Genomic DNA, 25,792 nt, shown 5'->3' with positions numbered 1-25,792 from the left:
ATTATAATTGTACAATATGCAATTCAAACAATGAGCCTTGTAATGCACATGTTTGTTATCTAACAAAATTTGCTCAAGTAATTTTCAGCTGAGGTGTTATAAACATAAATTCAATGAGGATCGTTTTTCACAAGAGCTTATTAGTGAAAGTCAAAAGAAATATTTAGTACATGAAAGTGTTAAATTCACATGTATATATATATATGGATGAATAGGTTTCTGCTGTTTAAAAAAAAACCAGATCAAGTACAACCAAATAATTATTTCAAAATTTTCATTTGGTCTTAATAAAATTGACCACTTTGGCTAAATATATAAGAGTTTCATGGGATAGAAAATTTTCTGTAATACAAATAACGGTCATTTATATAAATAACATATATATATATATACTATATATGAAATGAATGATTGTTCCTTCGACTGGATATTTTCTTTTTGTTATTTTCAAAATATTACATTACAGAAAGACTCGGAAAGGTTTTGAATTTTTTAATAATCTGATAAGCTAAATAAAACAACAAACAATATTTCATCTATCAAAAATCAACAAATTTATAAAAACAATATCTAAATCCGAAACTATAAATGTTAACGTTACATTGCTACTATAACTATTATCTTTTCAACGTATACTTATTATCATGTTATTATTATATGTATAAACCTTTTCACTCCAAGGACTGTTGAGTTTTAACCGTATAGGTTATTTAGAATATATATATATATAAGTTTGTGAAATTTTATAACTTACATAAGGGATTTTAAGCTTACTTTTTTAAAAACATATATATTTTGTTTTGGGAAATTAATTTTTATTATATAATGGTGGTTAAAACTTTCATTAATTTTTCAAAACCAGTGCAGGATTTATTGTGCATTTATGGTTACTTACTACTTTCAAATGATACCCAATGAATGTATATTCTATATAAAAATTCAAAATGTTAAATTTGGATTTCTGAAATATGTGCATTTTAAATTAAAATAAACCAAAGACTTTGACATTGTAACTGAAATTCAATTTTTTAATATCAGTCCATAAAATTATTCAACATAATGAGAATTAAGAGTGTTAATCTGACTTTCAGTTTTCAAATTTAAACAGACATATAAAGACATTGTTAACTTGTTTTCAAATTAGTTAACAAATAAATTTTCTACTCAACCCCCCTTTTTTGTACCATGTTTTATACAATGACGTTATCAGCAGCCAATGTTTTTCAATGAGTATTAAATGATTGAAGGGTCAATCAACATTTATAATGGAAGAACATTGGAGTTTTACAGTATTGCAAATCAAAAATTTTTTTTTTTCATATTTTTAAACAATTTGCTTCTATATCAATGCTTGCGTCTTTTACTTCATAAAAACAACAAAATCTCCCATTACTCGTATAAAACTATATAATAGTTCTTGCATTCATATACATATAAACATTTACAACCAAGTGAAATTTATAATGGAGTCATAAAATGTTCTTCTTATTCACTGCAGGGCAAGAATCTTCACGTCTCCACAGAACAATTGAGTTAATCTCTTACTCACTGCAGGGCAAGAATCTTCAAGTCTCCATAGAACAACTGAGTTAATCTCTTACTATAAAGTTAAAACTGGTTTAATAGTTTAATACTGGTTCAATCTATATGAAAAGCACTACAGAGGGATCAAAAATTGGTGGTCTTTTAACACAGGTTTTTGCTTAATACAGGTGGTCTATTTAGAATAAGCAGGTTTAACTGTATATAATTTAGGTTTTGTAATAAACATTGGCACAAAAGGTGGTTTTCACTATTTTGTCAACACAAACAAACAACGATCTTGCAGCTAACATGTATAAGTCCATTTATTGCTGAATTCAATTTTTCATTAAATAGACAAAAACATAAAACCACATAACTGACACATACTTTCAATAAATGAAAAAATGAATTATTATAACATTTGATAAACATTTTGGCAACTAGATATTTCTAGAATAGGTTTCACTCCTTATGCTATAAATTACATTTTGGGGGAACTGTTTAGAACTAATACTATCATGCTCTGATTTACTATAGTTCTAACAAATATTTTTTAAAGGAAATTCAAGTTTAACCGCATGTTAAAATATTTTGGATTCAATAATATTGGTGCTTGCTGATATACATTGTAACTATTACAATTCAATAACCAACCAAAGTACATAAAAATGAAAGATATACAAAATACATGTATGTGGCAACAATACAATTATATTATCAATACCATTAAAGTAGATCTAGCCCCAATTTTACCCTTTAAATAAAACATTGGTGGGGGGGGGGGGGTATTATCTAGAACTATATTTTATTACACCACCAAAAGTAAAAGTATTTACTGTAGTATTATATTTTAACAATACAAATGAATTATCCCCTGTAAATTGATGATTGAGCAATAAATATATGATATGCATGGCACTAGCCTATATCATGACGGTCAGATTCTATTACAGAGTAACAGGAGAGAACCATAACCAATGAACTTTTCAACCATCCATAATAATTCTTATGTTATAAAAGTTTCTCTTGCTTAACTCCTCTCCTCATTCATCCCAAATAATCAAACTTTGTTTTCCAAGCCAGGTACATAACTGTTTAGCATGTATTGTTAACTCCCTTACATCTGAAACATAACATTTACATTTCATGATGCACAAGAGATAGCCTGGGGATACTTCTGTTCATATCGTCTGAAACTAAAAATGTGATAGACTAACAGAGAAGAGGAACAATAAATAACTCATCCTTTTTACAAGTGGAAGAACAAATACAGTTCTAAAGTTTAAAAAATATGTATGATATAAAATACCTAATTAGGAAGAAAAACAACAGATAAAAAAGATTGTAAATAAGTTATTTTAAATAAATTATGAAAATGAGACAGTATATATATTTATCATGATAATGATAAGCTGAATATTGGTGTCACATATGATAACAGACTATAAATGTCACATGATAAAAGTCTATACATGTCACATGATATCAGTTTATAATGGTCACATAACAGTTTTTAAATGTCACATGATAACAGGCTATAAATGTCACATGATCACCAGCTTGCATCTATTCTCTTTGCTGCTTCTTGTAAAAATGATTTATGGCTAGCATACAGGTTTATAGAACTATTACAGACCATCCACTGAACAGCCATTGCATCATCACCTAAAATAGAAGTCTTCCATGTTACTATCCATTATAATAAAAACAAATTTTGCTAATTTATCTAAAAGACAGCATGCAAAATAAAATTTAAATAAATTCTAAAATAAGAGTGGAACAAGAATATGTCCCTAGTACATGGATGCCCCAGTGTTCTCCCCAGGCCCTTAAAGGACCACGGGCCCGCGATGTATAATTTTCTACCGTGGTGGTATCGTTCTTGCCGCGATGTATAATTTTTCACCGTGGTGCTAAAATTTTCGGTAAAAAAAATCATAACGGTAAACCCGTTGGGTATAAACTTTTAGATGAAAATTGACCAGTTCAATCCAGTTCTGACAACAAAGATTGTCTACACCACGTGATCGATTTACCTTTTGAGGTTTACCTAAGTGATGATTGGATTTAATCGATGTACATGATTCTTGTGTTTTCATTAATTAAGAGATCATAACTTAATGATCACAGACTTATGAGACTTTTGAGGGACAAGCAGACATTTGTTAATAAACTCTATTACTCCAGCCTTTGGTCATAAATGATTTGCGTATTTTTAAAACGTGAGTTACTTCCCCCGATTTAGCTTATTACAAAAATGTGCTCCTAAAATATTATCCATCATTTAAAATAGAAATAAAGTACAAATTGAATGCAAAATTATATAAGGATGTTACCTCAAGGATAAAAACTTTCTTTGAATATACCAACAAAAATATATTGCAAATTATTTTTGACAATCATACTTTTATTAAAGCACAGACATATCATATTAAACAGGTAGTATATACATTTTTAATTTTACCGACCGTGCAAGGGCTGTATAGCCAGTCAAGGTCGTTAAAAACTTCCATTTGTTGTTTTAATTCTTCTGACTGAGCTAGGGCTGTATATTAAAACAAGGTTGTTGAAATCATCTATTTGATATATAGTTGAGTAGTAATAAAGAAGGTTAATGATTAACTTTTACGAAATAAATTTACAATGATTGGAATTCAGCTAGACATGACATCCTTTCACAGTGTCCACATAGATAATATAAGTATACTTTTCATGTCCATCATGAAATAACACAATAATGATGATAATAATAATTTTATTGATGTCTAAAGCTATGGAAAATAGTATTTAATTTACTAAAGGTTCTACATTAAAATCTAATCTTGTTTAAAGTTAATTGTTATGGTGTAATCTAACAAAAATGAGGAATGTGTAGTGTAACTATACAAGTATCAGGACAAAATTGGCTTGATCAAAGTATAAAAAGTGACTAGTTTAAAGACTAAAGGTGCTTTCTGTTATTTATTCTTAAAAGATATTAAAGTATACAAACTGTTTGATTTACTTTTTTTTACCAGTATTTTTTTTTACCCAAAGTCTACATAACACAGTAAACAAAAGACAAAAAGGTAATGGCACAAAAACTAACAAGAAGAAAAAATAAGCGATGCAACGCGACACAACATATTGTACAAATCATTTCGACACGCGTTACCCTGGTGCTATCCCAAAATCCTGGGGAGAACACTGTGCCCCATCCGCACTATCATTTTCTATGTTCAGTAGACTGTGAAAATGGGATAAAATTTATAATTTGGCATTAGAATTAGAAAGATCATATCATAGGGAACATGCTTAATAAGTTTCAAGTTCACTGGACTTCAACTTCATCAAAAACTACCTCGACTAAAAACTTTAACCTGAAACGGGACGGACTAACTGACGAACGACCGGACGCACAGACCAGAAAACATAATGCCCATAAATGGAGCATAAAAAAGATTAATATACAAAATTAAATGTAAAAAGATGCTAAATCATGTATTAAGTTTACTCTGGTTAGGATACTAGAGTATGGAAAAGTATGCATAATTTATCTATTTTAGGGAGTTAGGAAGATTACCTATAGAAATTATTTGTATCTATAGATGAGAATTAATGGTAATAACCCTTATTGAAATTTTAAAATCTGCATCGGTTGACTCAAGAATCTGTGCTGCTTGAACTGTTGACGTCTCACAACCATCACTTTCCTATTGTGGTGTTTGATATTTTTCATTATGACATCAAAATCTTGCGGAAACCTTTGTTATGTCCAGAAATTATTGTCTGATTTTTATTTTTGCAAATAATGCAACTAGATGAAAATCTCAAAAATTGCATTAATATAGATTAGACCGTTGGTTTTCCCATTTGAATGGTTTTACACTAGTAATTTTGGGGCACTTTATAGCTTGTTGTTCGGTGTGAGCCATGGCTCTGTGTTGAAGGCCGTACATTGACCTATAATGGTTTACTTTTATAAATTGTTATTTGTATGGAGAGTTGTCTCATTGGCACTCATACCACATCTTCCTATATCTATTGTAATATTTGATACAAAAAATTAATTTCTCATATTTGCAGTCTTCAAAAATCACAAAACAAATAAATGCACACGATAATTTCTGAATTGACAGTAAAATTTGGAATGTACATTTGTAACAAAGAGACAACAACCTGACCAAAGAGTAGAAAACAACCGAAGGACAATAGGTCCTACAACACACACTGTCAATTTGTTAATCTGATGTAATTACCTGCATGTAAATTAAACTGTCCTACTTTGGTTCCATCATTGTCATGGAAATGATATGCTGTAGTTTCCATCCAGGCATTATCTGTGTTTCTAGGGTCGTCTACGTAACCTTCGTATACCTGAAGCAAAGAAGAAGTAAAATAGTAACCCATTGGGTATGGAGGCTCATTATTCTTGTAAACTTAACGTGGCCAAGGTGTTTTTAAAGCTTTTAGGTCAAAAATTGCACAGAATCATATGTTAATAAAATGTCAAAAACTGGCATAACTGTGACTAGGATAGAACATAAGTTATCACAGTTTGCAGATGATACTTCACTTATTTTAGATGGAAGTGAACAGTCCTTAAATCAAACTTTAAATGAATTAGATTGGTATGCAAACCTCTCGGGGCTAAATATAAACTTTTCTAAAACACAGGAAGTTTGGATTGGGAGTAAAAGATACTGTAGTGACAAACTTTGTCCAAACAGAAATTTATCCTGGGGTGCAACATCTTTTAAGTTATTAGGTATTAATTTTGACGTAGATCTTGATAAAATTATTAACATCAATTATAATGAGAGAGTTTTGCAGATAAAAAATCTAATCAAAATATGGTCAAAAAGAAATCTTACAGTAATTGGGAAAATTACAGTTGTAAAAACTCTGATTTTACCTGTCCTTAATCACCTTATAATTACATTGCCAAACCCAAATCAAGAAATTGTGAAAAAGATTAATGAGCTTATTTTTACATTTAGTTGGAATTCACCTGTTCATAGAGTCAAGAAGGAGCTGTTACAAAAGGATTACAGTGAAGGTGGATTGAAAATGATCAATCTTAATTCCTTCATCATAGCACTCAAATCTACATGGGTTAGAAAACTTTTTCAATCTAATAATAAATGGAAAAATGTTTTATTTTCCATAATAAATCAAGTAAAATTATTTAAGTTTGGAAATGGTTATTTGTCAAACATTAAAGTAAAGATGAAAAATAAATTTTGGCAGGACGTATTCCATGCATGGGACATTATTGTTGATAAAGAAGAAAAGAATATGTGGGAATATTTTTTGTCAAGCCCATTGTGGATGAATACTTGTATAAAAATAGAAAATAAACCTGTATTTTATAAAAACTGGTTTAATAAAGGTATATTTTTCATTAATGACATTGTATCAGATGCTGGAAATATTCTCAGTTTGGAACAGTTAGAAGAAACATTTAAAATTGATAGAAATATTTTGAAATATAACAGCATAATTTCGGCTGTAAAGAATGCAAGAAAAGGCTATGTTTTTGATAATTATAAACTAGTCGCCCCTTTTATTCCTTCATTTGCCAAGATTTTTTTTAAAAGCTCAAGGGGAACTAAAGACATGTATTCACTATTAATTAAAAATAATATAGTTTCAACGGGTCAGAAAAAATGGGATCAAATTGTAAAAGTAGATGAAGATGAATGGAAATTAATTTTCAACTTACCTTTTAAAGTCACAAAAAATACCAAACTACAGTGGTTACAATATAGAATAAATCAGCATATTTTAGGTACAAATAAGTTTTTGAATAAAATTAATGTCATTGACAACCCAAATTGTATTTTTTGTCAAGAAGAAGTAGAAACTATTGTACATTTATTTTGGAATTGTGAGATTGTTCAAACATTCATTGATGAAATTGACTCATGGTTTTTGTCAAATGGTATAAGTGTTCCATTTACCTTAAAATATTTTTTATTTGGGGATATTACAAAATCATTTAGGGGGAATGCTGCAAATTTGATATATATGCAGATAAAACAATATATTTTCAACTGCAAATATTTTAAGAAAGCTTTGACAATGCAGGCAGTGCAAAGTAAATTAAAATCTTTATACAGCACTGAAAAAATAATTGCTGTTAAAAATAAAAGAGTAGATATTTTTGACAAAAGTTGGAATGCTTTTGCTATTCTTTTCGATGAATGATCAGATATTTTTTTTACATTGTATATGTGTACATAAATTAGTAGAAAGAAAATTGTCATATTATGATATATTGTCTATTACATGAGAAAGAACTACATAATTCATCTCTGCAAATAAAGAACCGAAAACAAACAAAAAACTTTTAACTTCCTTTAAATTTAATATCTATCTTTCAATTATCTATAATTTTGATTCTTTCTTTTGTTGTTTTTGTTGTTTTTTTTTTCTTTCTTTCTTTCTTTTTGTTTTTTGGTTATTTTTTCTTCTTTTCATAATTTTGAATTCAAAATAATCTACAGACATACTTAAAATATATATCTTATATACTGTATCTTTAAATTTTACTACTTTAACTACCCACATTATATATTTTTCATAACCTGTGCATTTGTTATATTAGATAATTATGTTTGAAATTCTTAATAGTAAACTTCATTTTTGGATATTACTGATATGGTATATAATTTTTTCAAGTATGGAAAATTGTATGTAAATACTAACAAAAACTAACAGCTGTATAAATATGCTATTTACTAATGTTAAAGAGGCCGGGATAAGGTACCGGTACTTGATGTTTTTAAACTAACAAATGTACAGATTTCAATAAAATATGATAAATTAAAAAAAAAAAAAAAATGGGCTACTTTGTAGAATATTATTTATCAGTACTTTTATGAAGAGAACGGATGTATAAAGCATTAAGACTTTTGAAGCAGTCCTATATTTACGGACCAAATTGTGACCTTCCTTGTGTTATATGATGGAGTTGATATTTAAGGCCATTTTGTGCCGTAAGTGAACCTTGTCCTAGTGGTTACGATCCACTCCCGTTCTCTTCATCCTTGGCAGATTAAGACAACATTTGTGAACTTAGAACTCTCCAATTTTGAGGTAAAAACACGGTGACTTCTAGCATGTCTAGTTTCTACACACTTGGTAATGCCGGAAACGAAAATATACATCAACATGCATGCACTTGTGCAAGAAATTTACAAAGGAACTTCTATTAGTCGATTAAAAATATTAAAATTGTCACTGAATGTGGTCGTATGTTTAGGGATGTAAAGACTTACTGCACAATAAACACGTGGCAATTGATTACAAACACTTTCTACATTTACACGTGATCATGTTATTGGCGCTTTTTGATTGGATGCAGCGAGTTTAGACTGTAACCAATAAAAATCCATACCTTGTGTCTCCGAAATTTTATCTCAATTTGCCAAGGGCGAAGAGAACGGGAGTGGATCGTAACCCTTGGCTAGCGAAGAAATATTTCGTTGATTTCATGGGTAAAGGTGAATCACGAAATCAGATGTTCAACGAATGAAAAATTTCCTATAGATTTGTATGCAGACTTGGGCTAAACCACGAAATTAAATATCGATGAACATGCAAGTTTTCCTAAATCCAAGAAAATTGGTACCCACAAAAATTAATAAATCCCCAGTATGTGATTAAAAGATCATAGATTGAACATCAATGAAATTAAGTCCATCTTAATTCCTTTTGTAAAGAACTGTTTCATCGATTCAACAGCTTTGTCTTTTTCCTCCTGTGATATTTCTTTTGTACTCAGCGCTTCTTCCCCGAATTCTCTGAGGACCGTGTCGGTCACCACTTCTCCGGCATCAATTTTACCCTAAAGTACAGAAACAACAAATAATGACTAACCTTGTCCCCGTGTGATAAGAAATCTTCAATCTTATCGTGCATCTCCTTCTTTTCTTCTTCTGACATTTCTAATGAATTCATAGCTTCTTCTCCAAATTCTTGTTTAATTGTAGCACTAACTAATGATCCTGGTTCTACCATACCCTAAACAAATATTTCCTTTCGTACAAATCTTGCATTTTTTTTATTACATTGACATTGTTAAATGTATTATTTATTCAAATACCACATGACCGTATTACCCATTTAATGAGTATGTCATGTATGTGTATGGCTGAAATCAAATGCAGTAATTGTTTTCAATATTTCTTATTCCATTTATCCTTTTCCTGACCTGTTGATTACACATATTTTTGGTATCAATATGGGAAAGTTACAAATGTATAAAAATCCTAAAACACTGCAAAACTATACATGTATGTATCCACTCTTGATTGTAAAATTTGAAAAATTAATTTTGTGTCTAATAATATATTTAACCTACACATACAGGTGTTATATTCCCACAGATATATCCCAGTGTCTAATAATAGATTTAACCAACACCTGTGTGTTTTACCCACAGGCATATCCCAGTATCTAATGATAGATTTAACGTACACCTGGAATGGCCCATTCTCTATTGTCTCGTCTTTGTACTGACACAAACTCCATGACTTGTTTACCATCTTCTCCTTTCACAATCTCATCATCTTCAGTTCTTTTCCACCTGAAGATATAATAAAAACATAAATAAAATAATAAATATCGACAAAAACAAATTTCAACAGCAGATCACTTTTACAGAAAATGTGGACCAACTCATTGTCTGAGTGCATGTCCATAAAGGGGCATTAGTTATAAGACATCAACAATAACTTGCTTTGCACAGCACAGCTGGATACAACTGCAGCGGTCCAACCCTGAACAGTTGGAGCAAAAAAGGACACAATAATCACACTTGATACAGGTCTGAATTTTGATTGTAATTTAATATTTGACACATAATAGGCTTCTGACATAGTATAACTGTAGTTAAAGAACTAAGAGATGGTTATATGATTTGAATTTATATTCAATTTTTTGCTGTTGTGCAATACACTATGCTGTTCCGAATTGACCCCCCCCACCACCAAAAAAATATATAAAACAAGAATGTGTCCATAGTACACGGATGCCCCACTCGCACTATCATTTTCTATGTTCAGTGGACCATGAAATTGGGTAAAAACTTTAATTTGGAATAAAAATTAGAAATATCATATCATATGGAACATGTGTACTAAGTTTCAAGTTGATGTAACTTTAACTTCATCAAAAACTACCTTGACCAAAAACTTTAACCTGTTTCGTACTATCATTTTCTATGTTCAGTGGACCATGAAATTGGGGTCAAAACTATAATTTGGCATTAAAATTAGAAAGATCATATCATGGGGAACATGTGTACTAAGTTTGAAGTTGATTGGACTTCAACTTCATCAAAAACTACCTTGACCAAAAACTTTAACCTGAAGCGAACAGACGCACAGACCAGAAAACATTATGCCCCTCTACTATCGTAGGTGGGGCATAAAAATAATATTTGAAGAAATTTTTTGGGTGGTATTAAGACTGTTTTATATAGTTAATTTAAACAGCTGCATCATTATAGTAAAATGTTTGGTGTCAGCCAAGGCTCCATGTTGAAGAGGGTACTTTGACAAATTGTGACTTGGATGAAGAGTTGTCTCATTGCCCCTAATACCCCGTCTTCTTAATATATCTAATGACTGTAATTCCTAAAAGACATTTTATTATACATGTGAGTGGTATACCTTGTGACTATGGGATCAGCTGCATGGTTAGGTCCCCAGCGTCCTAAACAACCTCTGTGCTTTATACCAGTTCTTCCCACAGGGTTTCTGTAAATCAAATAGCACTTTATAATAGATATATACATATATGTATATGTTGTTCTATTAATATGTAATTTTAACTAGAAAAAAGAAAATTAAAAAAATAATTTCAAAAGTTAACAAATGCCAAAAGCTTCCGTATTAAATTAATAGCCCTTTTTATTTTTAAGACTTACTAGGATTTAAGTAATTTGCATGTTTCTACCTCAGACCATAAATAAACAAAATTATTGCAATTCTTATTCAAAAAATATTCCTGTTAATTTCAAATATTTTCATACTTTTAATATTCATAAAGCTAATTGTAAATTTGTCAAAATATTAAACAATTTGTATGTAGAATGCATGATAACTTATACTTACAATGGCAGTCCATCCACAACTTCATATTTCCCTTCAAAGCTTACTCGACTAACTTTGCCATCTATTTCATTCCATTTGGTTATCTCCCCTTTCCCAGAACTTTATAAAATAAAACAAATGCAATATGTACTGTCAACAAGCTTACAAGTTTTTAATCAAAATTCAACATTGGTTAATTCCCCATTATGTACAAATATTGTACAGATTATAAGGTTTTTTTATGCTATCTGAATTGATTGTCTTATCAATTGTGTAATGGATATGATGCTATATTTAGAAACATGATGGTATTAAATTTCCTTTTTACCAGGATGCTAGATGAAATATCTGGGGAGAACACAGATGTATATAATTTTATTTATAGTGCAACCTTATATAACATTTGACCATACCATATATCTGGATCTGCGTAATATGGTCCACTAAGTACCGTCTCTGTTGTGAAGGATGGTGGACTGTATTCTGGGAAGGGTACGTTCCATCGCACTTTATCATCAGGAACTTTAAATCTCTTCACATCTTTGGTACGTGGATAAATCTCACACCGTGCCTTACAGTGAAGTCCACCAAACGTCATCTTACTTGGTTTAGTTTGCCCAATCTTGATACTAAGTCTTCTAACTCCGTTTGAGAATCCGATCATACGATTTCCATTCTACAAAGAGGCAATAAAAATAAAGACATGAAAGACTAAAGTCGTTGTCAGCTTCTGTGTTTGGTTTTGAAACCCATTGTAGCAGTGTACTGTTGACCTTACGACGTTTTACAGGAATTGACATTTTTTAGCATAATGATTTCTCATTTTATAATATTCAAATGGCTTCATCAAAGCTGGACATCGAGAAAGTGAATTTTTCAAGTCTTATCAGCTTGGGGTTTCATGTTTTTCTAATCATATCCTCTCAATTGTTTTCAAATGGTAAAATTGCTGACTAATCAATTATAAGTTCGAATAGGTGATAATTATTACTAAAAGACTTGCTCATTTTCGGGGATCGTATGGATAGAAAACCTGGCAAATAATTTGTAACAAATCCCTGTGTTTGATCGTTTTTAAAATCATCGTTTGTCCGAAGTTCGTAAAACAAGTTTGTGAGTGTCGTGCCTCTATAATTCTTTTAATTAAAAAAATAGATGTCAATGTTGAAATCTTTGTTTATTTTGATGTTTCAAGTCGCCATTTTGTAAAATTTATTAGACTGGTCCTGCGGAGTTACTTAATACAACGGAAATAATTCATTCAGAAATAGTAAACCAGTTGATCATGTGATCCGAAGTGAAAAATAAGCGGGAAATTTGAAAAATTACGAAAAAATATAGCGATGCGCTTGCGTTGGATAGCGCTGCGGTCAGTGCAACAGAACAGCGGGAAATTGGGATAGCGCTGACAATCACAGCGCTAAAACGGCCTAGGGAGAACACTGATACCTTTAATACTCTGAGAGAAGTATCTATTAAGGACCATTATGCTTTTTGGAAAGTGTTATAAGATAATTGCGATCAGCTATGACTGTCAGAAAGATTGATAAAGATTGTGATTATTCGCACAACATGTCTACTCACACCTTACTTACATGTAGGCTATACATAGTAATAATATTCTTCAATCATGATTTTCTAGAAGATATAAATACTGAAGTTTAAATTTACTGCTATTGATTGTGTATGCTTTGTAAGTTTCATGTATGTACTTGGTTATCCTGTATACCATTTGAAACATACTTCATGTACTTATGATCTCTATTTTTTTCCTTTCATCATGTTCATATTGTATGTTTGACCCAGTCTGATTAAAATCAAACCTCTAACTTGCTATAATTTATTTATGTATCTTGCCTCCCACGTGACATGTCAGAAACAGGAGTTCTGAGAGGTTTGATTTAATCAGACTGTATTAGAGGATGTTCATATAAATTATAAAAATGTGAAATGTAAAATTTTAATATTAAAAGAAAAGTTGTGATTATCAGATATTATAATAAATAAATATATATGAAAGGCTACTAAACATATCTTATTTCATAACCCCTGTGTTGTTACAGAAGTATAACATATTTTAAATGTAGACCAGATGCTCCGCAGGGCGTAGCTTTATACGACCGCAGAGGTTGAACCCTGAACGGTTGGGGCAAGTATGGACACAACATTCAAGCTGGATTCAGCTCTAAATTTGGATTGTGATTAAATAGTTGACACAGCATAGGTTTCTGACACAGAATGAATGTGTTCTTATGAACTTAAAATTTTTGTTTTCTCTTAGAGCAATTCACTATGCTGTTGAATATTAATCCTCTCAAAACAAGAAAGTGTCCTCAGTACACTTATGCCCCACTCGCACTATCATTTTCCATGTTCAGTGGACCGTGAAATTGGGGTAAAAACTCTAATTTGGCATTAAAATTAGAAAGATCATATTATAGGGGACATGTGTACTAAGTTTGAAGTCGATTGGACTTAAACTTCATCAAAAACTACCTTGACCAAAAACTTTAACCTGAAGCGGGACAGACGGACGGACGAACGGACGGACCAACGAACGGACAGACGGACGGACGGACGCACAGACCAGAAAACATAATGCCCCTCTACTATCGTAGGTGGGGCATAAAAATGTTTGAAGAAATTTTCTTTTTTATTTATGAAATTTCAAATGAGAAAAATTGAACCCAATTTTTTTAATCACATCCCCCTTTCCCTTATTTCAAAACTAATCTCAATTAAAATTTCTAATGGAGTTTGCAACAATAACTACTCATTTAAATACATCATAAAATATTAAGATGTAAAAAAAACTGCTTGTTATCACTGAATGTTATTTATTATAATTTATCAGTTGGTAGTAAAAAGTGAATATACATTGTATATTGTATATAACAAAGATTTAAGTTGATTCTGGACAAAGAAAGATAACTCCAATTAAAAAAAAATCTTGCTATTGCACAATATTTTGCAATTAGATATTTCTTGCTTACTATTCTGGACAAAGAAAGATAACTCTAATTAAAAAAAAATTTGCTATTTCACAATATTGTGCAATTAGATATTTCTTGCCATTGCGCAATACTGTGCAATTGAAAAGACTTGCTATTGCACAACACTTAATATAATAATTTTAGATCCTGATTTGGACCAACTTGAAAACTGGGCCCATAATAAAAAATCTAAGTACCTTTTTGGATTCAGCATATCAAAGAACCCCAAGATTTCAATTTTTGTTGAAATCAGACTAAGTTTAATTTTGGACCCTTTGGACTTTAGTGTAGACCAATTTGAAAACAGGACCAAAAATGAAGAATCTACATACACAGTTAGATTTGGTATATCAAAGAACCCCATTTATTCAATTTTTGATGAAATCAAACAAAGTTTAATTTTGGACCCCGATTTGGACCAACTTGAAAACTGGGCCAATAATCAAGAATCTAAGTACATTTTTAGATTCAGCATATCAAAGAACCTAACTGATTCATTTTTTGTCAAAATCAAACTAAGTTTAATTTTGGACCCTTTGGACCTTAATGTAGACCAATTTGAAAACGGGACCAAAAGTTAAGAATCTACATACACAGTCATGACAGTTAGATTCGGCATATCAAAGAACCCCAATTATTCAATTTTGATGAAATCAAACAAAGTTTAATTTTGGACCCTTTGGGCCCCTTATTCTGTTGGGACCAAAACTCCCAAAATCAATACCAACCTTCCTTTTATGGTCATAAACCTTGTGTTTAAATTTCATAGATTTCTATTTACTTATACTAACGTTATGGTGCGAAAACCAAGAAAAATGCTTATTTGGGTCCCTTTTTGGCCCCTAATTCCTAAAATGTTGGGACCTAAACTCCCAAAATCAATACCAACCTTCCTTTTGTAGTCATTAACATTGTGTTTAAATTTCATTGATTTCTATTTACTTAAACTAAAGTTATTGTGCGAAAACCAAGAATAATGCTTATTTGGGCCCTTTTTTGGCCCCTAATTCCTAAACTGTTGAAACCTAAACTCCCAAAATCAATCCCAACCGTTCTTTTGTGGTCATAAACCTTGTGTCAAAATTTCATAGATTTCTATTAACTTAAACTAAAGTTATAGTGCGAAAACCAAGAAAATGCTTATTTGGGCCCTTTTTGGCCCCTAATTCCTAAAATGTTGGGACCAAAACTCCCAAAATCAATACCAACCTTCCTTTTGTGGTCATAAACCTTGTGTTAAAATTTCATAGATTTCCATTCACTTTTACTAAAGTTAGAGTGCGAAAACTAAAAGTATTCGGACGCCGGACGACGACGACGACGCCAACGTGATAGCAATATACGACGAAAAATTTTTCAAATTTTGCGGTCGTATAATAATGACTAATGTAAGGAAAGTTATCATGGTGAATAAAGGAAATTCATACAATAATAAACAACTTAGTGTACTTATATTTACTTTTCAATAATGAATATAATCAAAAGTTGCAAACACAAAAAATATCGAAAAAAAATCTTGAACTTTAATTCTTGAATTGTATTTAAATAAAATATTGATCACTTTAACTTCATAAATGATTATTAACTTGCAGAACTTTTTGCAGCTAGTTTTACCATGTTTACAGGGTAACAAAGACATATCGGCACCCAGACAAATTGGCACCCAAATCCAGACATTTCGGCACCCATTTTGGACATTTTTGTATCCAAGGAAATATGGGGACTAAGACCATGAAGACAATCCGGCACTTAAAAATAAATTTATTTTGAAAAATTAAAGAATTGTTGAAGTAATATTATAATTCCTAGATGAAATACATGTATGTCATTGTATGTTATTATTATTTATATTATTACAAAAAAAATAATAATCAATTAATTAAACCTTTAATTATTATGTGTGTACTGAATAAACATCATTCAATTAAATCATAGGTGTACTGATTGTTAGATATGTTGATGTTTGAATAAACATAATTTAATTCAATCCTAATTAATTGTAGTTATGCATTAATCAGTATTTTATGTATAAATCTAAGACATCTAATAATTCCCTAATAGATATATCAAAAGTCAAAATTAAGTGTACACCTTGTGATCTTGTTTGATCCTTACATCTGTTAAGGTTCGTGACTCCTTCTTTAGTCAGTTAAGTACAAACTTTTCAAACTGCAATAGTATAAAAAAAATAAAAATATAATGAATAATAAAAGAAAGGTGAGAAGCAGAGTGTATGTCGTTGGCAAAATTAAAGAAGTCCTATCAAAGGCCTATCCAAATTCCCACAACACCAAGGGAATTCAGACCGATAGTTATAGGGAACAGTATAGGTGGGAGACTACGACAACAAGCATCCCTCCCATTGCACTCTGAAATACATTGGTGGTGTAAAGGAGGCAGAACAGTTGTTCAAGCGTTAGACTGGTTGAAGCAAAACCTTGATACAGAAGTGCAACTTATAACAGGCAACATTTGGCTATATATTATAATAGGGACATGTGATTTTACTGCCTTTGACAGAAAAACCAAATACATAACGCTTAAATACCAAAATACAGAAGAACTGGTTGAGCACTTAGTTAAAAGTTACAAAGAGATAATACAAATACTGAAGGGGCTATCACCAGGAAGCCAAGCAACAATAGTTGAAATACCATATTTTTCAATCGAGGCATGGAACAAAGCGCATAAGCACAAAAATCCAGAAACATTTCGTGATCAAGATCATCAGCTAGAACATCAATTACTTGAGGTTAATAAGGCAATAAGGAACACCAACCAAGAAAACCAACACTTTTCACCAAACTTCAACATCGACTTATACAGAACATCAACCAGACAACAACGCACGTATCAAAGAGAGACAACCAGCAATAGACACGGTGAAACCAAAAGCAGAAGACTATACAACCTAAGCCTGCTTCAAGACGGGATTCACCCAAATATACACCTTGCAAAAGCCTGGCTTATGAAACTGACCAGACAGATAACGAGAGACTGTTGGGCTAAAGATAAAGAAGACAAAGATACCGACATCAATAATAATAGTTAGGGAGTACTTGGATGTATTAGACTGATAATTTGAGACAGCACACAGGATAACAGGTTAGTGTGGGTTGTCCGCACTATACCACAGGTTAATTCAGTGTGCCTATCAAATCCGGTACTATATAAGGTTAGTGTGGGTTGTCCGCGCTATACCATTGAAATATTATTTCGATTCTGCTAGTAGGACAACAGGTCAGTGTGGGCTGTCCGCGCTATACCATAGGTTGTCTGCTAGCAATAAAATCCTCTTTCTAAAAGATACAAATACTTTCAGTCATATAACATAAAACTACTCCCTGGCTATTATTACTAAAGGTGTACAAGATGCAGGTACAGAAATTCAGAAAGAACCTTTCCACTGGAGATCTTCGTCCAAGTAAAATTACTACAAGATCATATACGCTAGATAGGGAAAGCGCTATTCAGAAAAAAATTAACGCATGTCAAAAAGAACATCTGAGATTTGAACTAAAACCAGGTAAAAATTTTGTAATAGAACTAAGCACTGGAGCATATGAAACGGTGAAAAATGAAATACTAAGCATTTTACAAAGACCCGAAATAGCCGAGACCTTAGTAACCTTACCAATCCAGGATGGAATAGAAAAATCAGGGTTAACAGTGGATTCATGCTATAAAGTGTATAACAAAAAACTGAACGGAGATGCTGGTAGTCTATTAAAATTTACAATCAACTTATATCATACAACCTGTAAAATCAATGTAAATGGAGGCAGGATTGATATTTTCATCAACAATATATTTGACCAAATTTGTGAGAAATTGAGAACTAAATATAGAGACATCAACATTCTTAACAACAGCATTCACTCATATTTATCTCAGCTAAAAAGTTCCTCCTCAAATACCATACATAGAGCTATAAAACAGGAAGAGAACGAAAATGAAAATAAAGTAAAGGAAATAATCTGTGAAGAGGAATATGTTTCCCCACTTAAAGTGAAGGAAGTAAACAATGCTGATACAAACCAAGCTATACTGGGAACGATTAAGAATAATCAAAATATAAAGGAAAAAAACAAGGCAAGCAGCTCTCCGTTGAAAATAGATACAAATAATACACCTGACAATTTTATGTGTCCATGTTGCAACAGATACGTAGAGGAGGGAATAGGATGTGATAGATGTGATTATTGGTATCACTTCCAATGTGAAAACCTTACTAGTAAAACTGGAGAAAAAGAATTTATACACAAAGACTATATATGTACCCTTTGTAACGATGATATTCTCTATGATGCAAGGAATCTAGTGGAATCTGAACCAATGGTACAGGAAGATGAAGTCTACAATACAGAAGAGAAACAAAATGAGAGGCAACATACTGAATATCAGGCAGAAAATGAAAGAGAAATAGAACCTGAAGATATGGAAGAAACAGAACTTAAAACATGCATACCAATCATGCCAACTGGTATAAAAAACAGTATAAATCAAGAGTCAGAAAAGAATGAGCAAAGAATAGAAGAGAGAATAGACTCTAATTTAACTATGCCATGTATACCAAATGGGAACCCATCAAAACAAGTGCATGGGATAACCCCTACGCAACAAGGAGTAAAGAAAAATCATAAAGGAACTAAAAACAAGAATGACAAGGAAGAAATAATAACAGCTCAAAAAACGAGAATACTGAATTTAGAAAATGAGATCAAACATATGAAGACAGTGCTTGACACAATTGTTCAAAGAGGGGAAAACAAGATTAATGAACAACCATCAGTTCAAGGCACCACAGAGACAAATGAACAAAGTAATACTCAACATGCATGTCAACAATTGCAAAGTCAAATGAAAGAGATGATAATGGAAAACCGTCTGAAAACAATAGAAAACCAAATGATCCAGAATATGTGCATGCAAACAGCTATTACCACACAGATGGCATTACAAATAAGGAACTACAGCCCACACCCATGTGGAATTCAACAAAGTGTGCCAGGAGCTGTACCTCATATACCACCAAACCCAATGCAGCACTATACACATCTACCACAAGGCATACCAGGAATGGTACCTCAGATACCACCAAATCCAATGCAGCACTTTATGCATATACCACAAGGTATACCAGGAGTTGTGCATCAAATAACACCAAATACTTCGCAGCACTACATGCATTTACCACCAAATCCAGTGCAAACAGGCATGTATATACCACCCAATCCATCACAAAACTTCATGCATATACCACCAAATCTAGGGCAGAATGGGCATCTAAATCCTACACACAGTTCTATGCATATAGCACCAAACCCAGTGACATTGCAAAGGCAAATGAATATACCTTCAGCATATCATCTCCCCACAATGTATGGAATACCAACAGGAACCTACAATCCCCTTAGTGCAATGAATGCTGCAACGCAGAATACACATGCCACCTTGCCTCTTCCTCCTGAATACAGCAGATCAGTCACGATCAACAGACAACAAATCCCGCATCATATGTCACAGAACAGAGATAAAATACGGATAAAGCCGCAGCAGTTAATTCAGCAAGAACCTGTTCCACATAACTATAACATGAGAGAAGAATTCGTACGAAATCCAAATGACCATTTGAAGGATGATAAAACAAACAGCTACCAGCAAAATTCAAAAACTGACGACAAAAAAGGAAACTGCCAGCAACATCAAACACTTAATGAAGCGTCTTCTTATAACACTTTATATGATCAGAGCAAGGAATCATCTCCAATAAGAAATGAAAGACTAAGTGATCAGGAAAAAGGAAAAGAGAATCAAATTAGTACACAAACAGAGGAGAAAAATATAAGAGAAGCCAATAGCAAGCCCATATCAAATAGGGAAATACATGAAAACAGCATGACGACTCAGGAAGAAGATCAGAAATTATACAGGAATACAAAGGAGTACCATTTTCGTCTCAACAGCCTAAGAGGATGGCCCCCGGAAATAAACCACCACCAAACAACAGACAAAGAACAGGTGATAAAAACATCAACATTATAACATGTAATATTGAAGGACTGAAGACCAATATTGCATTTCTCCACACGTTAGATCTTTCGAAAACAATATTATGTCTACAGGAGCATTTTTTATGGGATTTTCAAAAGAAAGAAATAAAGACACTACTCCCAAAAATGGATGATCATACAAGGTGCTACGACACAAACGACCCATTGGATAGTTTTAAATTGCCAAAAGGAAGAGGAGGGGTATCTGTTCTGTGGCCCTCTCAGTGGACAAGTAGAATCAAGAAACTGAAGGACGGAAACGAAAGGATAATAGCAATTCTTATAACAGCAACTAAGGATATCTGCCTGATCAATGCATATATGCCAACACATAATTCTGACTCTCTTTCAGAATATACAGAATGTTTGGACATTATATTCGATATAATACAAAAATATGAAAATACACACAGAATTGTATTAGCTGGAGATTTAAATGGAACACTACAAACTTCAAGAACTAACAAACATGACAAAATGCTTAGGAATTTTACCAAGAACATGAACCTGACAACTGGAGTAGAATTAATAAACACTCACACATTCTTCCATCATGCAGGCAACTCCTCATCCCAAATCGATTACATTCTGGTTCAAGATGAAAATTTGGTAATGGACTATAAAATAGAAGAAAGATCTTGTGCAAACACTTCGGCACACACAATTGTTAAAATGGAAATAGCCTCTCAAATGACAAATATCAGAAAATCAAACCAACAGAACAAGAAAGCAAAGTACAAAATGCAATGGGAACAAATTGACAAAGAGGGTTATAATAGTATCATTCAAAACAGTATAACCTCCATAGAGACCGAAAAGGATGTAAACATACAGTTAGACATGTTAGTGGAAGCAATGACTAAAGCAGGGAAAAAAACAATTCCAACTAAATTGTTGCAAACAAAGGGTCCAAAATGGAAAGCCTCGCCTGAAGTGCTAATTATTTTAAATGCATGTAGAGAAATATACAAGAAATGGCAGAGTGTTGGAAAAACAAAAGATCATGTCTTAGCAACTGAGTTAAAGAAGGAAAAAAAGAAGTTAAGAAGCAAACTTAGAGCAGAGCAAGCAGTGGACAGACAAAAACTTTATCAGCAAATAATAGACAATCCCAACACACAGCTATTTTACAGGCTAATAAATAGAGGTAGAAATAACAACCGTACAACAACAAATTGCCTCAAAATCAATGGTGAATATATGTTCCTACCAGAAGAGCAAAGAAAAGGGTTTGCACAGTACTATGAAGACCTAAGCATACCAAAAGAAAAACAGTACGACTGTAACTATCTGAATTTATGCAAAGTTAGACAAAGCTGCATACAAGAGGCCTTACAGGAATGTACAGATATCCCAGAATTGTTTTCAGAATCAGAAATAGAGAAAGCGATAGATTGTCTTAACACCAAAAAGAGTCCGGATGAATACGGACTCACAGCAGAACATCTAAAAAATGCAAAAGAAACTATAACACCAGCTTTAAAATCAATATTTAACAACATCTTATTATATAGGAAAGTTCCAACCTCATTCAAATCTGGTATACTCACTCCAGTGCTCAAAAAAGATAAAGATTCCACTGAATTAGGCAATTATAGAGGCATAACAGTTACACCAGTTACAGGAAAAACATTTGAGTACTCATTCCTAACCAAGCTGAATTTAGAATCTAAAACAGACCTCCAGTTTGGCTTCACGAAAGGTTTATCACCAATAATGGCAAGTCTAATTATATCAGAAGCCAGGTATGAGGAAAAAAAAGGATCCGAAAATTTCTTTATTAATATTTTGGACGTGAAATCTGCATTTGATGTAGTTCAGCATTACATTCTTATGGACAAGATGATAGATCAGGATATACATCCAGTATATTGGAAGATACTTACAGAACTCTATAATGACTTGACATCAAAAGTGAAATGGCTAGACGGTATCAGTACCCCATTCAACATCAAACAAGGTGTAAGACAAGGAGGAATACTGTCCACTCATCTTTACAAAGTTTTTGTCCAGGACTTGCTTGTGGAATTAGAAGAAAATGCTCTTGGATATCACCTAGGAAATATATATGCAGGCACTCCAACATGTGCTGATGACATAGCATTTATCTCTAACAATGAAAATGAGCTTCAGATAATGTTAAATGTCCTCAGCAGATATGCCAATGAACATCATTATACCATACATCCAATGAAAACACAAATTATTGATTGCTCAAAGACAAAAAGCAACTTTAAGTGGAATCTAGGTGGAAATGAAATAAATATAGCAGAATCAGGTGTACATTTAGGTATTATAAGAGCTGAAAAGAATGAATGCCAAGTCAATATACAAGAAAGAATACAAATTGCGAGAAGGACGAAATATGCTCTAATGGGGTCAGGAGTCCATGGAACAAATGGTTTAGATCCTCCAACATCATACAGTATCTATAAAACATATGTTGTACCAAGGCTTATATATGGACTGGAAGTATAACCCATGACAAAGGCTAATATTGAGCAACTTGAAAAATTCCACAGGAAAAATCTCAGGCATATACAATCCCTACCAGAAAGAACATCTAACGCAGCAGTCTTACTTTTAATAGGAGCCTTACCGATAGAGGCAGAAATACACAAAAGATGTCTATCTCTCCTTTTATCTCTGTTAAACTGTGGAAATGATAAAATACATCAAATACTAACCAGACAAGTAACTACAAATTTTGACAACAATAAGAGCTTTTTTACAAGAATAAGGAAAATACTAGAAATGTATGGGCTACCAAGCATCACCCAATTACAAAATAACATACCAAAGAAAGAGCATTGGAAAAATTCTATCAAGACAAAAGTGGATAAATTTTGGAATGAAAAGATCTTAGCTGACGCAGAAAACAAATCAAGCCTAGCATTCCTTAATACAAGCAATCTAGAACCAAACAAACCACATCATGTCTGGAATATTAAACAACTTCCACGATTCGAACTACGAAAGGCAATCATAAAAGCAAGAGTAATGACTGGGACATATATACTGCAAGTGGATAAACACAAATTCACACATTACAATGTGGAAGCAACTTGTCAACTTTGTTACAGTGGTAATGAGGATGTGACACATTTCCTAACAACTTGTCCAATACTAAGTACAACAAGAGAAAAGTACTTCTCAGAAATAAGAGAAACCATCATCCATGAGATTACTGCAGAAAATTGGAACAATGTCTTTAAAAACAAGGCAGCAATCTCTCAGTTAATAGTAGACTGTACAAAATATAAAGAAGTACTCAACAACTCTAATAAATTATTGAACGTGATTGAGAACAAAACAAGAAACTTGATCTTTCAACTACATATGGACAGATTGAAAATTCTGGAAAAAAAGAATGAATAAGAATAGACAGGATGATATGTATATGAATAATTCCATAATAAACAGTATTCATGGATCAGGACAATATGAGGAAATTCAGTCAACAGAATATAGTGCCTTAATATGATACAAATAGACATTAAGCCCAGCACCAAGTCTGAAATATGATAAATAAAGTATATAATGCAAAAAATATATAAATGTACATAATTTACAAACAAAGAAAAGAAACAATATTAAGTACATATATTTTAAAATCTATTTTAATCTCATTTAAAAATCACTACTGATGCCAAATTATTTTATTTTATTTTATAATTACTGCAATATTTGAATAAAGTGAATATAAGACATATATATGTTAAAGGAAATATCTTCACAGTTAACATCCCAAACCACCATATTTAAAAAAATAAATAAATTATCTTTTATTGTTTTAAATCACCAAATCCATTAGGTATTTTACATTAGTATGAAATTGCTACTTAATATATTACAACGTATTTTACCAGTTTTTAGCGCATTTGATCATATATTACTTAATTTTATCGTTTAACATTAAATGGTTTGCTTTTATTCTAAACTTATATAAAGCAATAATAACAGATTTTTAACCTAAACATGAGATAAGATAGTTTTAAAAAAAAACCACCCAAGTCCCTGTATATATGCCATGTAAAAAAAAACCCAACAACTTTCTTTCTTTTATATGCATGTGCTGTACATATTTTTGATGTGATTACAAATTTTAATACGACATTAAGGGTATATACTCCATTCGGAGGTGCTCCTACTTAAAGGAGGCTAATACACAGAAGAAGAAGAATAATAGAGAAAGGCCGTTTTGTACATATACCAAGGGAAAACCTCTTGAAAAGCATTATTATTTTTATTATTTAAGAATGTCATTCAATGCAAATAATGACATGAATTATCTCTTGTCATTCCAGACGGTTTTTAAGAATATTAAGTTGTTTCATTAAAGGGAAATCACATCATGGACTAACAGGACTTGAACTTTGAAGATATTTGCTTCATGAAATAATTGTTTTCCAGGAAAAACCACCAATATTATTGGGAGTTCGCCTAGTCCAAATAATTATGACGTCTTGAAAGGGAGTAAGGCGTCAAAGAAAAAAATTATAATAGCCTTTCAAGACGTCATAATTATTTGGACTAGGAGGTCGCCAAACTTGTACGGACACCTGTTGTGTTTGTTGTAGTGTTGAGCAACACTATATAACTTTTTTCTTGAATAAGTAATTCAAACCATTTTATATACAACTTCTTATTTATCAGACCTACCAAGTATACATCTACGACCAACACAAAAACAGATAGAACGGCAATAGAAACTGATAACCAAAGCACGCCCTGTGAACAAGGTAAACAATTTATCATTCACGTGACGTAAACTTCCGGTATGGAAAGACAACTCTAAATTCCCTATTTATTCGTGAGGCCCACCCATGTTCTAAATTATCTATGTCAGCGCATTGTTCACTGCCTTCACTGTGAATTCTTTTCTAAACACCCAAAAGTATTTACATATGCACAACATTAACTAACTAGCGGAAAATGACTTAAACATCATGCAAAATTGACACGAATTTTAGCTTTAAAATTTAGAGAAAGGAAATGGGGAATGTGGCAAAGCGACAACAACCCGACCACAGAGAACACAACAACCGAAATCCACAAATGGGTCTTCAATGTAGCGAGAAACTCCAGCACCAGTACAGCTCACCAGTAGGCGTCCTTCAGCTGGCCCCTTAAAATATAT

General features: G+C 32.1%; 1 protein-coding gene across 3 annotated transcripts; it reads right to left on the bottom strand.

Moving 5' to 3' along the window:
• Positions 1 to 1,829: 1,829 nt before the first annotated feature.
• On the bottom strand, positions 1,830 to 25,448 carry LOC139528846 (ADP-ribose pyrophosphatase, mitochondrial-like). Of its 3 annotated transcripts, none has more exons than XR_011665692.1 (9): positions 25,315 to 25,448; positions 12,020 to 12,282; positions 11,628 to 11,726; positions 11,184 to 11,270; positions 9,988 to 10,096; positions 9,388 to 9,531; positions 5,763 to 5,880; positions 2,385 to 3,189; positions 1,830 to 2,322 (listed from the first exon to the last, which is right to left on the bottom strand). XR_011665692.1 is itself a non-coding variant. In XM_071325065.1 (8 exons), exons 1-8 carry the CDS (start codon positions 25,408 to 25,410, stop codon positions 3,077 to 3,079), a joined length of 1,029 nt encoding a protein of 342 aa, XP_071181166.1. In that variant the 5' UTR covers positions 25,411 to 25,448; the 3' UTR covers positions 1,830 to 3,076. The 3 variants fall into 3 exon arrangements, 1 of the variants encoding a protein (XP_071181166.1); XR_011665693.1 differs by having other exon boundaries at positions 1,830 to 2,037; positions 2,476 to 3,189; XM_071325065.1 differs by having other exon boundaries at positions 1,830 to 3,189.
• Positions 25,449 to 25,792: the final 344 nt, after the last annotated feature.

This window comes from Mytilus edulis, chromosome 6, assembly GCF_963676685.1.
Source record: "Mytilus edulis chromosome 6, xbMytEdul2.2, whole genome shotgun sequence".
Classification (NCBI taxonomy): domain Eukaryota; kingdom Metazoa; phylum Mollusca; class Bivalvia; order Mytilida; family Mytilidae; genus Mytilus; species Mytilus edulis.
This window is presented reverse-complemented; position numbering and strand designations above follow the sequence as displayed.

What these genes read in the sequence shown, in the direction of transcription:
- LOC139528846 (XM_071325065.1), bottom strand. Translation starts at nt 25,410, where the DNA reads ATGATAAATTGTTTACCTTGTTCACAGGGCGTGCTTTGGTTATCAGTT. An exon ending in GCTGATCCCATAGTCACAAG is followed by an intron (nt 10,097 to 11,183) that starts GTATACCACTCA and finishes TTATATCTTCAG; the next exon opens with GTGGAAAAGAACTGAAGATG. An exon ending in GAGAATGGGCCATTCCAGGT is followed by an intron (nt 9,532 to 9,987) that starts GTACGTTAAATC and finishes ATATTTGTTTAG; the next exon opens with GGTATGGTAGAACCAGGATC.